The 15,434-nt window shown below is 46.7% G+C and overlaps 1 protein-coding gene across 3 annotated transcripts in view; it reads right to left on the bottom strand.

Moving 5' to 3' along the window:
- The window catches only part of CTIF (CBP80/20-dependent translation initiation factor), a 110,622-nt gene that overhangs the window by 33,287 nt on the left and 61,901 nt on the right, over window positions 1-15,434 (bottom strand). For 2 of the 3 annotated variants that reach the window (XM_010582998.1, XM_010583000.1), the window contains 2 exons: window positions 2,977-3,418; window positions 906-1,235 (listed from right to left, as the gene is read on the bottom strand). In XM_010582998.1, the coding sequence (XP_010581300.1) occupies window positions 906-1,235; window positions 2,977-3,418 (772 nt within the window). The remainder of the gene's footprint in view (window positions 1-905; window positions 1,236-2,976; window positions 3,419-15,434) is intronic. The other variant, XM_010582999.1, reaches the window with a different exon arrangement.

The following is a 15,434-nucleotide window of genomic DNA, read 5'->3' as shown; positions in this document are numbered from 1 at the left end:
GGTTTGATACTCCCCCAGAGCAATGAGAGAAGCAAAACCGAATCAGTGACTTTGCAGAATTATCTTAGGTTATGTTAAATATTGATTTTCATTATTTTATTTTGCTCTTTATTTCCCTGCTTCCCGTGTTGCCCAAAAGCCAACTCAGCCCACACAAGGTACAGGCAGCCAGACACAGCATCCAAGGGATGATCTCCAACAAGAGCAAGGAGAGCAAGAAGATGTGTCAAAAACTGAAGCAATGCTGGGCACCGAGCATGTTCAGAGACGTGTGTGTGAGGGAATGGCCAAAAGGAAAAACATATTAAATTAAGGATGGAAATTCATGGTTAGAACTCTACATGCCCCGTCTCCAGAGAGTCAGAAAGACGGAGATCCCTGTGATGCCCTCCCCAGAAAGCAACCCCTGCTTTGATGGTGTCGGTACAGTAAAACACGCTCCCCCCAGCAGACCGTGGGCAGGTGAGGACAGTCCTGTTTCCTCATCATCCACCATTATCATGGACCAGTTATCAGAGCCGCTGCTTTTTTCTCCCCTCCCAACTTTGCTGTCACTGATGGTTTTGGAGCAGAACAATCAACCAATACTGCATATACCAATAAACAAGTCACGCAGAATAATTAGAAGGACATAAATTATTTCAGTCTGGGTTGCAATCAGAAACCAGAAGCGAGCCCTTCAGCCAGGTGATGCAACCAACAGCCTACTCAGGGACCATGAGTTATCTTGATATCTCTGGACTTCAGCCAAAAAGAGAGGCAAAGACCCTCCACTGTAAGAACCTCCAAGTTCACTTCTCTTCAAGCCATGGGGATGCTGCCACAAGCAACCCACTCATTTCAGAGATGGACCCTGGCGTCAGATACCATATTTCCACATACAGCTCATAATTTTATCTCATTACCTGCAACATGTTGAGGAGCAGACTCCGGAATTTGGTTCCTTCCACCATGAAGAGGGCCATTTTGTCACAGAGCTTGGCTGCTGTGGAAGCAAAGCTGCGGTCTGTCACCGCTTTCTGGTAGATGGTTTTGACTATTTCCCCCAGCATCTCCTCAGAGTTGGTAGAGTTCTGGGCTTCCTCCATGAAGGTGGTGAGCTTGGAGTCAACGTCGCTGCTGTTGTTCCTCATGCTGTTGAGGATTTCAATTAATTTGTCCATTTTGTTCTTTTCAGGATTGGTGGTTTCCACCGTGACTTCGTCCTGGTCCGTGAAAAGGGAAAGACAAGGCGTCTGTTACACAAGGAAAAAACAGACATATCAGCCCTTGTCCTTCCACAAACAGCAAAGGGGGAAGGGGATTGGGGAGACATATAAACAGACATAGAAAAATCAAAGCATCTTTTAGAGGCACAATGATTTCATCTCAGCATTGAAAACCACAAGTGAATGAGTCCCGTCCCAGAAATGTTCTCTTTCCCCACTTCCCACAGCACTCAGTCCCAGTATCCTCCCTCTCGGCTCAGGGCGAAGGTGTGCTCGAGGGTCCTGAGCCAGGATGCCAAGGTCTGACCAGCCCTGACTACCTTCAGCATCTTGGACAGGTTTCTGAGGGTGTCTGCAAGACGGTGATAATGGACATTTTTTTTGCCTCTATTTTGAAAGTGCACTGATATTTGCAAAATGCTCAGATAACAATCCTACAAAAATATCTACTTTTTAATATATATTTAACAACCTAAATTGAGATCAAAGATGTCATATGATCCTAGCATTAGAAAAACTGTTAACTTTTCCATCTCTTGGCTGTTACGCTTTTCATTTCATGTCATTACCATAGAATTTATTGCTTCTTTTCAACATTTAATTATGCATTTGCCCCTCTCTCCCAGTGTAAGGCATGCATCCTGCTTGCTCTGGTCTGCTCCATTCTCCTCCTCTAGTTCAATCTTAAAATGTGCTATACAATACAAACCTGTAGCAATTTTTCAGGCAACCCCAATGCCAACCAGCAGTTGGAGTTGTCCAAAACTCCCATCAGGAGGCCAGTTGTGTTGACAGCACCCAACCAAGAGTGGGTGCTTATGTGATGTGTTTCTTATAAGACTATAAATTAGCAGGGAGAGCATTAAAATGAATACTCTGAAAGTCTCTGCTATACTCCCATTGCTTTAAAGAACATAAAAATAACTAACAAAATCTCTTCCTCCACCTCATGCCACATACATAAATAGTAAATGCACATGCATTCAAAGGTATACATTTTCAACATGCACTCCCATGGAACTGTATATGTTCAGGTTATTTTTGCTATGCATTTTGAAAATCTCATTGGAGATATCCCCACGGATGCATTTTCCAGTCTGACAAAAGAATCTCAAGAGAAAGAATAAGACTTTCACAAGGGCAAATGGAGATATCATCTCCAAATTCCTCAGAAATCTGAGGCTGAATATTATTTCCAAAAAGGATCTCTCCTCCATCACTTGCATGCAATAGCTTTGTTATTGTTGGGTTGTTAGAAGGAAGGGGGAAAGATAAGGGCATTTCAATTCATTGCCGAGATAAATGGATATCAACTTTTAAGTAGCTGACTGCAACGTCAAAGCTCTGTAGTTGTGGAGACAAATTGCCTTTTTTAGACCTCTTTGCAAAGCAGATGAGCTCTGCAGACCAGGAGGCACTCAGTTGGGATCAGCCGCCTGGGAAGGAGCACCGAAGGAAGGAGCAGCTCACGTGTGCACCAGCCTTCCCCAAGGGTCTTTGTGTGTGTAGGGGGAGAGTTGCCAGTCTGTCTTGGAGAAGTCAAGCTGGTAGCAACCTCAACCAAGAAGTCAAGCTAAGAGTCTTAGCTTTGTGTCAATAAAAGGCCTCCTGAAGAAGTGTGAAGACACTTCAAGAGAAGTGTTGACACTGGGAGATTAAGATAAGTTGGGTGCATTCATGGAAAGGTCCCTTAAGCCCAACCCACCCTTTGTATGGAGAATGGCCAACAGCCAGACTCTTGGAAAAAGGGAATAATAAGAAATATTACCTTTTCTTTTAGTCTCCTCCGCAGCCTGTCTTTGGAAGACTGAAGCAAATTGATCTTGGGTCTTTCCCCAATGCGCTCGTGAATACTGTCTTTCCGCTTGGTCTCCGACTCCTGGATGTACTGCTGAGACTGCTTCTCCACAGCCTCCGGGCCCCGGTGCGTCTCCACGGGAATATGCACCGTGCAGACGGAGGCGTCCTCAATTTTCAAATTCTCAGTCTCTTTGGCGTTTCTGTGCGTTTCTTTGTCGTTGGGCGAGTGCTTCTGGTTGTGGTGCCATCTCCGGTTCTGGCTGTAGCCGTGGTGGCCCGTCCTGCCTGAGGAATGAGGGGCCTGGCCTCCTTGGTAGAGTTTCTGGTGGTCCCTGTTGTGTTTGGTGCCACCTTGCTGATGATCTGTGTGCTGCTGAGACTTGTTCCCACCAGGAAGTCTCTGCTGTCGCCTGGAAAGTCAAAGAAAGTCGTTAGTTCTCCCTTTCCTGCATGGTCCTGTTTGGTCAACACATCTGTCCCACCAAACAGCCTGGCCCTTGGTGGGTGGGCTCCGTGGGTCTCCCTGGCACAAAAGGGGAGCCAATTTCTTGGTATCTAACACAACCTCATACCAACTCATGCCTCTAAATCTCTTTCAGTAACAGGCATATTTCAGCTGAAAGTTTTCATGAACAGTTAGATAACATTACTTTGGTTCCGAAGAAAATCTCGCCCAGGTTTCTGCATTGCTTCCACACTAGACCAGAGAAGACCTGGTTAGTCCCAGCTGAGCAGCGGGAAGTCAGGCAGGCAAGAAATATCAGGAGAGATTTTTTTCTGAACACCTAAGGAGCTCCTGATACACCCAGCCTACAGCATCACTTGCTCCTCTTGCCTGCCACCTCTGCTGTATCAACATGGCATATTGCTGCATTGGTTTGCAGTGAACCATTTTAAGCGTATCAGGAATTTCTAAGTGGAAAAAAAAAAGCTAAAAAGCAAATTACCGAGTAAAACAGGTGCCCACACCAAATGGCTTTGTTTGGCCTTTCTTTATGCATGTCCTTCATCATTGCTACATCAGGACAGGGCGCGTGCATAGATGAAGAAGCTGAGGGCCACGCTTGGCTCTGGCAGCATGGGGAGCCAGTACTATTACCTCCAGATAGGTACATCTGGATGTACAGCTCCAAATAGCTAACATGGAAATTCAACAGCCACAAAGATGAGGAATTGCCTGCAAATGGTTTGTTTGAGAGACTACAATGACTCAGAATGGGAGAGCAAGTCCCTGCGTGCTGGCCGTAACCAGTATCCGAGGTAGCACATCCCCAAAAAACCAATGGTTAGATGGAAGAAATGCTTCGGCAGCCTCAGACGTTTACAGATTTCCACGTGGGTTGCAGTGTGGCTGTCCCAAGCGGACAAGACAGAGCCGGAACGCTATTGTCAAGGATGCAGTTAAGATGTAGATGGTCCTGGCATCGGCTGCCTTCACCCGGGACAGTGCCGGGTTAGCCCTAAGCACGGCGGCAGCTCCCTGCCTGCTTCCTCCCTTTTTAACACTCAGTATTGGCTCTGAGAGCACGTGGGATGCTTTAATGCTTGGCTCCTTGCAAGGCTGCTGGGAGCAGCGCTGGAAGCTCGCACAGGACACCTCCCCAGTATCGTCCCCCAAAACTGGGAAACAACTGTGAGCGCTGCAGTGACCACACCAGCCTGCGTCTGTGCTGGTTTTGTAGCTGTTACAATCCCGCTGCTCAGTCTCATCCCTTACCCCAAACCCCCACCTCCGTTCAGATAAATAGCAGCGTTTATTTTAAACCCCTTGCATAGCGCTTCATTTTATTTTCATCATCTGCACCACTCGGCTAAGGGCGCTCGGATGAAGGAAGCAGCCATTCACAAATACATTTCAATGGTCAGCGGCTAAACAGTCTCCAACCCTGCCTGCCAAAGCCATCTGCCCATCAAATCTGTATTCCTTGGCATCCCCAGGAGTTAAAACCTATTTTCCGAGGCCAACTGGCTCTTAACCATAAAGAGCGAGGGCTCGTGTTTGGCGAACGCGGGACTAAGAGGCTTGTTCATGGTGGCAGTGGAAGGAATTTGTGTTTAGTCTTAGACCACCAGATCCGGTTTTCTGAGATATTCAACGTGGGATTTCTTTTTTTTTTTTTTTGCAAGCTCAATGGCAGGGAATTTAAAAAAAAAAAAAGAAGGAGATGGGGGAAGCTTTCCTGTTTGCTGGAGCTTAACAAGCATTTTATGAGTACAGATTCTCCACATCAAGTTTTCCTGGCATTTCTTTGTTTCCTCTCAGTAACGCAATCACATAAACCGCTCTGTAAAGAGCAACGCTTATTAAAAGGGGAATGTCAAAATAAAAGTTAGTTAAAACCCTTATCTAGTATTAAGCCCTCACATGCTTAAGCATGCAAGAGTTTTGCTGATATAATTCAGCATTTGCTTTCTGTGGTTTTGCTCTTCTCTCGTCTCAAATGTCTGACTTTAACTGTTTGGGTACACTTTTAGTCTTGGGTTATTAGCCAGACAGGCTGCTACTGTATTTAGGTTGCAAATATTGCACAGAAATGATAAAAGTTGCACACAGACACAGCTTTAATTTAAGCAGGGGTAAGGCAAAATGATTGGAAATGAGCTCGGAACCAACCTCTACTGTAAATTCCTGCCAGAAATGCATGCAGGGACATTTTTTTCCTAAAGACATTATGATATTATAAACCAAACTGTTTCTGTTTAAGGGCTGTGAAAGAAAAAGGTTTAAGATTAAAAAAACCAAACAGTTAAGCCAATGTGGAATGTGCAAGACTGTTCAGTTTGGGGCTTTTGCAATAGGACAGGGAGAGGACAGGCAGCTCCATCCCTGCACAGGACAGCTAAAAGGCAATATCCCCATGGCAAGGGGCAGAGCAAACACAAACTGAAGCTCTGCAGTCACTGACCACAGGACGGAAAACACCAGAGTTAAACAAGTTAGGGAAAAAAATTCGCAAGAAATAAAAGGCAAAGGAAGGAGAATGGCAAACAAGAAGCAACGTCCGTGACTTGGCAGCAGGCAGGGGTCTAGACGATCATCCAGCATTCAGGCAAAGACTCGTTGTGTGCTTTTATCTTCCCAACACCCCAGCAAAGAAGAAAAGCCAAGAAGAAATAGGACTCTGCAGCAAAGAAGAGCCAAAGCAGGGAAAACGGGGCCCAGATCTTAAAACTTTTCTGACTGCACAGCATTGCAAAGCCCGGGAGGTTGGGATGACCCATCCTTGCTCTCAGGTGTGACCAAGGTGCTGGGGACACAGAGAGCCCCAGGAAGGGGCAAGATGGGGACCGGGGCACCCCAGCACACACACTCGCTGTGGGTTGAGTTGATGGCAACAACCTTCTGCTTGCTCAAGGGCAGGAGTGTAGGTGCCACGATGGTGGCTTGGGGTGACCTGCCAAGCTTAGGGAACCAGACCATGTAGGAACCCAAAGACACTGCCCAGCCCAGGATTTTAGGTTTGCGATGCTGAAGGGAGAAACAGGTGAAGCTTGAATAACACAGCAACATCTCTAAGAAAAGCAAGAATTCACTCCAGGAAAATGCCACAGTTACTGGGAAATCCTTCTGTCCCTCTCTGCTCAGCCGCTGCTGTAAGGACACAGTGCCTTGCGGGAGACCCTACTTCAGCTACAAGAAAAAGTATTTAGACAGCACAATGGTCTCTACCTCTCGACTCCATTTAACATTAAATAACTATTTTCACTTCAAAGGCCAAATTCTGATTCAGCTCAGAACTCCCCCTGACTTCAGTGGGACTGGGGATTTGGCCATCGGTCAATGTGGAAACTAAAGATACATTCAGAGTCACAAAGAAACTGCAGAAGAACTAAAACCCAAGGGGAGACAGTCAGGATTGCCAAGCTGGAAATAGGATGGTATTGCTTGTGCTATCGTTTCTCCACTGATTTTTTTATTTAATTAACAAAATGAGATACCTTTCAACAGAATTTAGATCTGACATTTGTCTGCCCTGTTGGAAGAGCCTACGCAAACAAATCTAAGGCTTCAGCTGTCTCGGTGATTACAGCCTACGTGCTCAGAAATATGGGATTCCTGCAAGTTTTTACTACATCGTTTACTCCCAAGGAAAGGGGCTGGAAGGCACAAAGCTGGGAAAAATAACTCCAGACACGTGGACAGCTGTGGTCTAAAACACAGTTGCTCCGTCCCGTCAGCCCTGCTCATATGCCCCCCCCCCCCGAGCGAGACAAGTCCTCTGAGAGCCCCCACCATTTGTCTGGCATGTGGAAAGCCAGAGGACAACGCGGGGTTACATTCTCCCGGTGGTTGCACGGAGATTTGGTTAAGCAATTCTTACAAATACTGAGAGGTAAGGAACTACATCTCCAACTGCACTCGAGACGGCTACCCCGCGGTGCAGAGCACCCCGTATGGCTGAACAGACCAAGATCCCATCTGTGGGCTCAGGGACTGGGTGCTCTGGACCTCCTGGCTCTTGCCTTTGAAGAACCTGCCTGGACACCACGCTTGCCCTCAATCCCAGGCAACTCTCTCTCCCACAGGACAAACTCTCCAGAGCACGCTAAGCTACTCACAGGGAGGGATACTGGTTTTGTCCTGCTTTTGTGCAGAGCCTGATATGCAGTGGGCATGGCCAGGGCCACCCAGCAATTAACAACTAATACGGACTCGCAGCCACTCAGGGAAGAGGTTGAGAATGAAGAGCGGTGCCATAGCCAAGGTCAAGCCTTCTGCACCCCCTTCGTCGTTCTGGTGCTTGAATGAAAACATTCCTCACTGCATTTTGTAGACAGAAAGTTTCTCTCCACCCTTTCTTCTGCCCAGGCAGGATCTCACCTCTGTGCCAGGATAAGGCCCAGGAATATGATGCTAAGTCTTGGGAGTATCTCATGATCAACTTTGCTATTAAAATGCCGGCTGCACTAGCTAGCTGCCTGGGATACTCAGCCCGAAAAGGGAAAGGGCAGGAAGAAGCAAAGTCCTCCAAAACATCCCCTGTGCAAACCAATTTCTCCAGGCCCAGCCTTTCTGAACTAAGCATATTCCAGCCAGATCAGCTGCTTCACCTTGCATGATGCAGCTCCACAAATATCCAGACTGGTACCCCCGAGCAGGCGCTGCTGGAGGGGTTTGGGCGTGGCAGTGCTGCTGCGGTCAAAAACACCCATCATCACTGGCTTTGGACACCTAAGGGACATCATGGTCCAAACTGGAGGGTCTGAAGGATCCCAGTTAGGAGCTGGTAGAATTTTATAGCATCTAAAACTGCTCCCGGAGGTCTGGAGAATATTGCTATTAATATAATGAAGAGAAAGATTTGAATTTCTATTCTAGAGGCCTGACTTCCCCCAAAAGTATTCTTTACCAAGCCTACCTCCATCACAGGCACTCTGATGTTTTACGCGCATGTATAATGATAAATCAATGTTCCTTTGGTGCAGGGAGCATCGTAGTCCAGCCACGGCCGTTTTCTATCCTCATTATAACGGAGAGTGGGAAACACTCAAGTAAGCTTGATGGTTCCACACAATTTAATCAAAAACCTCAAAACCCCACAGAAAACAACAACCACCAGCTCCAAGCATGAAGAACACGGAACTTCTGTGTGTTTTCCCTTTGGCTTTCTCTCTCAAACTGATTTCGCTTGGCTCCAGTTTCATTTTTGTTTGCATTTTTCTCAGATGAGAAGGGAACAAGATGTCATGTTCACTCCTGAAAACAAAAATGAAATTATTCACACTTCTTTTGTGCCTTTCTGCCACTAGGGTTAAAGTCTATCCTGATCACTACACCCAGCCCACGTCTCTGGATGGACACAGCATTTTGAAAGTGTAGAAAAACCACCTGTCAAAATGGTGGCGATCAGGATCTAAGATCATCTTTGAACAGTTGAGATGTAATGCATACTTTAGGTCTTACATGTATGCATCCTTGAAAATATACAATGAACTCCAGAAGACAAGCACAGCCAAGGAGAACAATGCTATGAGGGTTGAGATGGTTTTGATGAGGCTCAGAGCATCTGGCTGCTGGCAGAAGCATTATGAAACCTTCAGATGAGCTGCCTACCTGGGCACAACTCCTCTTGTCACCACCTTGGTCTTGGGGTACAGCTGCTGATGACAACCGTCCCTTGGGCCTGGACATCACATCTGTCTTTGCTAGAGATGATTTCGTTTGACCTTTACAACATAACTAGACTCACTATAAACCAACAGGGTAGCATTGATTTTTATGGTGAGGGTGGTGAAACACCGGCATAGGTTGCCCAGAGATGCTCCATCCCTGGGAGCATTCCAGGTCAGGTTGGACGGGGCTCTGAGCAACCTGATCTAGTGGAAGATGTCCCTGCTCACAGCAGGGGGGTTGGACGAGGTGACCTTTAAAGGTCCCTTCCAACCCAAAGCATTCAATGATTCTGTGATTCTACGATTGAAGGGCTTCACAGAGACACCCAAGGTGCTCATGCAATAATGCATCCAAAAAATGGGCGTAGGATTGACGCAAAGCATGGTTCATCATAGGATGCGCTATCTTCTGCTATGGGATGCTGACTGATCTGGCCTTTCCAAATACAGAAATGGACCCAATTTCTCCCTGTGCCTTCCTGCAGCATCACTTCACACCATTGGCATCCACTACTTCTCCCACCACAGTGATGGAGACCCCATTCACAAGACCACCAGATGAGCACCTAGTCTGCAGGCTGTGCTGCAGAAGCAGAGACAGCGCTGCTGGGCTGAAAGGACATGGCACAAAGTCCACTGGAGCAGACTCAGCAAAGCGTTGAAGAGCAAACTTGTCTACTGCTGAAGTCCAATGAAAGTCCTTGCATTCTGCAATGCTTGGCCGCACAGGCTGCCTGAGTCAGCTATTTTCTTCTAAGCTTCATGGAAATGAATCTTCAGGAGGAATTTAAGTAGCTGTTTTGCAACACCAGCTTGGGAAAGACATCCCAAGTACAGATGGCATGCGAGATAGCTCCAAAACAGCTCTTCAAATGCTTTGCTGGATCTCCCACAAATCATTAGGGATGTCCAGATCGAGGCCCTTGTTGCATAGAGCGGGCAACCAGTTAGGAAGACACCCCCCGGACTTCAAGGCTGACTGCCCAGACTGGTGTAGAAATCACGGCAGTGATTTCATGTAGAAATTGCTTGGAAATGGTTCTCTTCATAAACTGCATTACTTGGAATTATGTTTTTGGATTCTTAGCATACTGTAAACACGATTGCAAAAATTACACGAAAACCATAGGAAAATACAGCAACAAGGAACTGAATCCAGTTTAGTTGAAATAGTTTAAACCTGAAAGACACAACCACAGTACACAAAGTTTCCCAAAAATCTGCTGAGCACAAACACACATGGATCCTGGACTCCTAGTAAGAATGTGACTTGAATGAATATAGATTCATCTTTTACTACTTTGCAATAAAAGAGCTTATATCTCAGACTCCAGGCTGCCTCCTTTAAAAATACACCAGGGCTGATCAGTTATCCCGAGATCTGATAATCCTCCAAGAGATACAAACTTTAAACCCATGCCAAGATGCACAGACACAGCCCACCACCATCCCTCCATCGTCCTGTCCCTCAAGACACATCCTAAATAGTACGTACGAGCCCCCACCTGCTGCCTTTTTGTTCAGCTGTCTTCCTTTAGACCTCTGTGACTCTTTGACCTGCAGCAAGGAGACATCCTAGGTTTTTTCCATATCCTATTTATACCAGTGCTTTCTAGTGAAGAAATAAATGTCTTTCCTGTAGAAGCTAAGGCAAGATTTGACAGGATCTCCTAGCAGCTGTCCAGACATATGAGATGACCCAAAGTCAATGGCAAGCAATTACTTCCGACACGGGGATCTGGTAAAACACCAACCCAAGGAGCAGAGATGCTTTGGACTTACGTGTGCCAGAAGCCTTTATCAAACACATTAAATAAATGTCTTTAAAAATGATGCAGCATGCTATAGCATTTAGTGTGGAGCTTTGGGAGCTAGGATCGATCTGGACATTGACTTATTGGAACCCAGTGACGATCCTAAGCAGTTTCCCAAATGTTTACCTAAGTCTGTCCCACCGTTAAAAGAAGAGTTGTCTCCTCTTGACCCCATTCCTGCCTCCTCTCTCATGCTACCCCTAAAGCTCACGTGGATGTGCTGAGCTGTGCCAGGCTCTGATCCACTCCAAAAATTTACTTTCTCTTGGATGAGTTTCCACTCATCAGTTCGGATGGGAACATGCTGCTCGGGGAGAGGCACAGAGCTGGGTCACCTTCTGCAGCTCCAGTGCCATGTAGCTGTTGGCTCTTGCTGCTTGGGGACCAGCACCCGCAGCTTTAATCAGGAAATTGGGATGATCCATAGCATCTGCACAACGCTGGGAATGGATGGAGCAATGTTAGTTTAAATGAAAGAAAGAAGCCTGTTGTCCACTCGTGCCCCGGAGGCTGTCACGCTAAATAAAGACATTATCAGAGAAAGAGCAGATACTCAGCGCCTTCATGCCTGTTAATGACCCCGGCACCTTCCTAATCAATCTAGGGACTCTCTTTCCCGCAGATGGTCCCTTGGAGACAGACTGCTGAGGCTTTAGTAGGAATAAATGGAAACAAAACAGTTAACAAATATCCAAAAATAGAGCGTAGTTAACTTTTTTTTTTTTTTAATATGGAGATGAAAAATCCCTGGGTGATTTACATGCCAGCAGAGATATTAGCTGCATATAATAGATGCAATATTTTTAATGCTAATATTTTGGGCTGAGACAAGAGCGGGAATGGAAAGTATTTCCAGTGCCTTGACTTCTTTATTTTGCAAACATCAGTTGCTAACTGGGGTCAGACAGAAATATTGTTTCTGCAACAAGAGCCCAAACAACTTGAGCTGGCAACTTCTTCACGCACTAACCATGCCAGGAGGCCCTGCAGAGCTTCAGCACGTTGCTCCCTCCCAGGTCTCCGGGGCCAACGTCCCCAACTTGGGCTTGCAGGGAGAAGGGCTGGGTGGTACTTGCTCTCCTGCAGAGGGGGTGGCTACTTGCCATAGCCAAAAACTGGAAGTCACCACCCAAACTGTGCAGCCACACCGCTGAATTGCTCCTGGGCTTCTTCAAATGGGCCAGGTCTCACGGAGAGACCTCGTGTGACACAGGTGATGCCATAAAACCTTTTTTTACCCATTGAAAGCATCAACCTCTGCTTGCCCTTACCTCTCAGTTCAGCTGCCAGATAACTTTGGAGAGCAACCTGGCAGCAGAAAGCCCTCGGTGCTCGTTCCAAGTGATCACCAGCAACAGCACATTTATATTTGAGAATTGAAAGCAGGAGAAAGAAACAAGTTATTTCACTTTATATTTACTCCAGCAACCAGCTGCTGACAACACCTCCATGAACTCATGCTGGAAAACAACGTGTAGATGGATAAACCCATTTCCAGTACTGAGGAGCCATGCCGGAAACACTCCACCAAAGAGAAAGCCATTTCAATAACAGATCGGTTTCCTAGTGCAGAGGAACCTGCCGCTATATTTCCTTCCCTCAATTCTGGCCGGCTGAAATAGCATCACGTAGACGGTTGTGTTTTGCACTACTTGACACTGAAAGAGCAGCCTTGAAGGACGGTCTCATGGGTGATGGGGTTCGCACATATGAAGATCTGGTGGCCACGGGTTCAGTGCAAGGTCTGTGGTGGGGGAAGGTCCAACCACAGCCCCTTCCCTCCTTTCTGCCTCAGTTTCCTTGCAGGGAAAGGGGGGATGCTGAGAGCTGCCCTCTGCCAAAAAGCACTTTGAGGTTGCTGGACAACAAACCACCACAGCACTGTTTAATCTCTGGCTGTCTTCCCTAGGGACAGCGCTTGCCTTGCTTCCCTGTGACTCATCCTACAGCTGATTGACCCAACAGCACCCTATGCTCGCCCACACGATGAGGACTTTCCTGCCAGGTTGATTAAAAATAAGTCAGTCACATCATCAGCTACCAAAGCAACACCAATACAGCCAAGATGACCAAGGTGCCCTGAGTGGGGGGGCCACAAAAATGACCTGAGGGCTGGAACCCCTCTCCTGTGAGGACAGGCTGAGAGAGTTGGGGTTGTTCAGCCTGGAGAAGAGAAGGCTCCGGGGAGACCTTATTGTGGCCTTCCAGTACTTAAAGGGGGCTTAGAAGAAAGATGGGGACAGAGTTTTTAGTAGGGCCTGTAGCGATGGGACAAGGGGTAATGGTTTTAAACTAAAAGAGAGGAGATCTAGACTAGATAGAAGGAAGAAACGTTTTATGATGAGGGTGATGAGACACTGGAAGAGGTTTCCCAGAGAGGTGGTAGATGCCCCATCCCTGGGAACATTCCAGGTCAGGTTGGACGGGGCTCTGAGCAACCTGATCTAGTGGAAGATGTCCCTGCTTATAGCAGGGGAGTTGGACTAGATGACCTTTAAAGGTCCCTTCCCGCCCAAACTATTCTATGATTTTATGATCTCAGAGCAGGCACTGCTGAACACTTCTGTTGATGGTCTTGCTTTCAAAATGGCAAAACGTGTTTTAAATGCCGACTCCCACTTTGCTGAACACAACTGAAGAGCTAAGGTAGTGCTCAACAGGCACTTAGTCTGCAAGCAAAGCCACGTGAGCACTTGTGACATGAAAAGAAGGATGGATCAAAATAAGCAAAAGGAGGTATTTCTTCACATATTTCACAGTTAAACTGTGGAGCAACACTACATGAGATGTGAGTACCAGGAATTTACAAGGGTCCAAAAAGCACATTGCCAAATTCATGAAAGGAAAACCCATCAGGAGCTACTGGACACAGGTGAGCAAATGTGGTCCTGCAGATCCTCAAAGTGTAAATTCCTGAAGAATCATAGACTCATTTTGGTTGGAAAGGAAGCTTAAGATCATCAAGGCCAACCGTTAAGAAGAGGGAAGCACTGCTGGGAAGCAGCATTACACGGATACCCTGTTCTTCTCACGCTCCTCCTGGTGTCCGTTGCTTGTCACCAAGCCAGGTGGTCTGGTGTGACCCATCACAGCTCTCCTCCTGCTCTTACTGACCTCTCGACCAGCTCCAGCCCACCACTAGCAAATCTAATTGCAAATGAAAAACTCCTGCCCCTCTGCTAATGCAGGACCGCATGGCAACCATAAGATAAGGTGAGTTATCTCCCAGCTGGGTGGAGGGGTTGCAGCATAAGGCACTCTGCACACATAGCCAGCAGCACGCACAGGCAATTACTGCCGCCCAGCTCACGTGCCGTAATTCATTAAGCCGCAGTAACGCAATCACCCAGCTGAGCCCTTTTAGGAACAAACCACCAAGACAATATTGTCCTCTGGGGACCTGCAATTCGGAGAATTAATTTAGTGTAATAACACCCAGCGATGTTGTGGACAATCAAACTGAAAGAAATGATGATCTGTCTCTAAATTGCCTGTAACCAACCCCTCAGCTGATGCCCTGCAACCACCGGCTCTGCTCGGGCAGGAGGGGCACGTGCTGACTGTTTACTTGGGATTTTCATGCGTATGAACACTTAATCCTTGAGGAACCTCATTGTGAAGGACCAGCACTCCAGTAAGGAGTTCTTCACCTTGTTGTCCAGGACACTCAGATTCAGCCAGCACAGCTTTCTTAGTCATATAGTTTAGCTTTAGGTAGTCCTGCAAGGAGCAGGGAGTTGGACTCGATGATCCTTGTGGGATCCTTCCAACTCGAGATGTTCTACGATTCCTTTCTGCGATGCACCTTTAGTGCGGTTGTTCCTAAAAACACGGCCTGTCCTTCACCACTGGTTCAAAGTTTCTAAATCATAAGCAGGACAGCAGCTATTATTTTAATAGCGTCTCTGCTTAGGTGCTTTCAGCTGCCTAGAAGAGTTTTTTGCATCATTACACTGTAAATACTATGATTTAGCTAGATGCTAGTATTACTACTCATCATTGCAGGCAAGTACACCACTAGAGACTTACTTTTGTCCTTAAAAATAAAATAAAAAAAATTATTGGTCCTGAGTTTGTTCAGAAGAGGTTTCCCATGAACAGCAGCTTTTCACAGCCACCATTATGCTGGCTCAACTCCTCTGCACCCTGCTCAGCACGGACAGCCATGACATCCCCAGTGGGTTTGGGATGTTCCCTCAGCACCCCCAAAGAGAGTCTCCATGGTGGCTCCAGTAACCCCCATCAGCTCCCAGAAGGGCAAAGAAAAGACAGGAGTATAAGGAGGAGGATGAAAACCTGACTTCCAGATGCTGTTTCAGGGGTTCTGACCCACGTGCCATTAAACCTAATTAATTTGACTTGGAAATCCTACTGAGAAGGAAAAGGGTGTTTCAACATTTTCAATTCCTTCCCTTCCTCTCTCCTTCTTCTGTTTCAACACCATTTGTTGAGTCCAATAAATGCACTGCAAATCATTTAGCTTGATGCTAGTTTTCAG

Source organism: Haliaeetus leucocephalus, unplaced genomic scaffold, assembly GCF_000737465.1.
Source record: "Haliaeetus leucocephalus isolate CR32 unplaced genomic scaffold, Haliaeetus_leucocephalus-4.0 Scaffold866, whole genome shotgun sequence".
NCBI classification, from domain to species: Eukaryota; Metazoa; Chordata; class Aves; order Accipitriformes; family Accipitridae; genus Haliaeetus; species Haliaeetus leucocephalus.
This window is presented reverse-complemented; position numbering and strand designations above follow the sequence as displayed.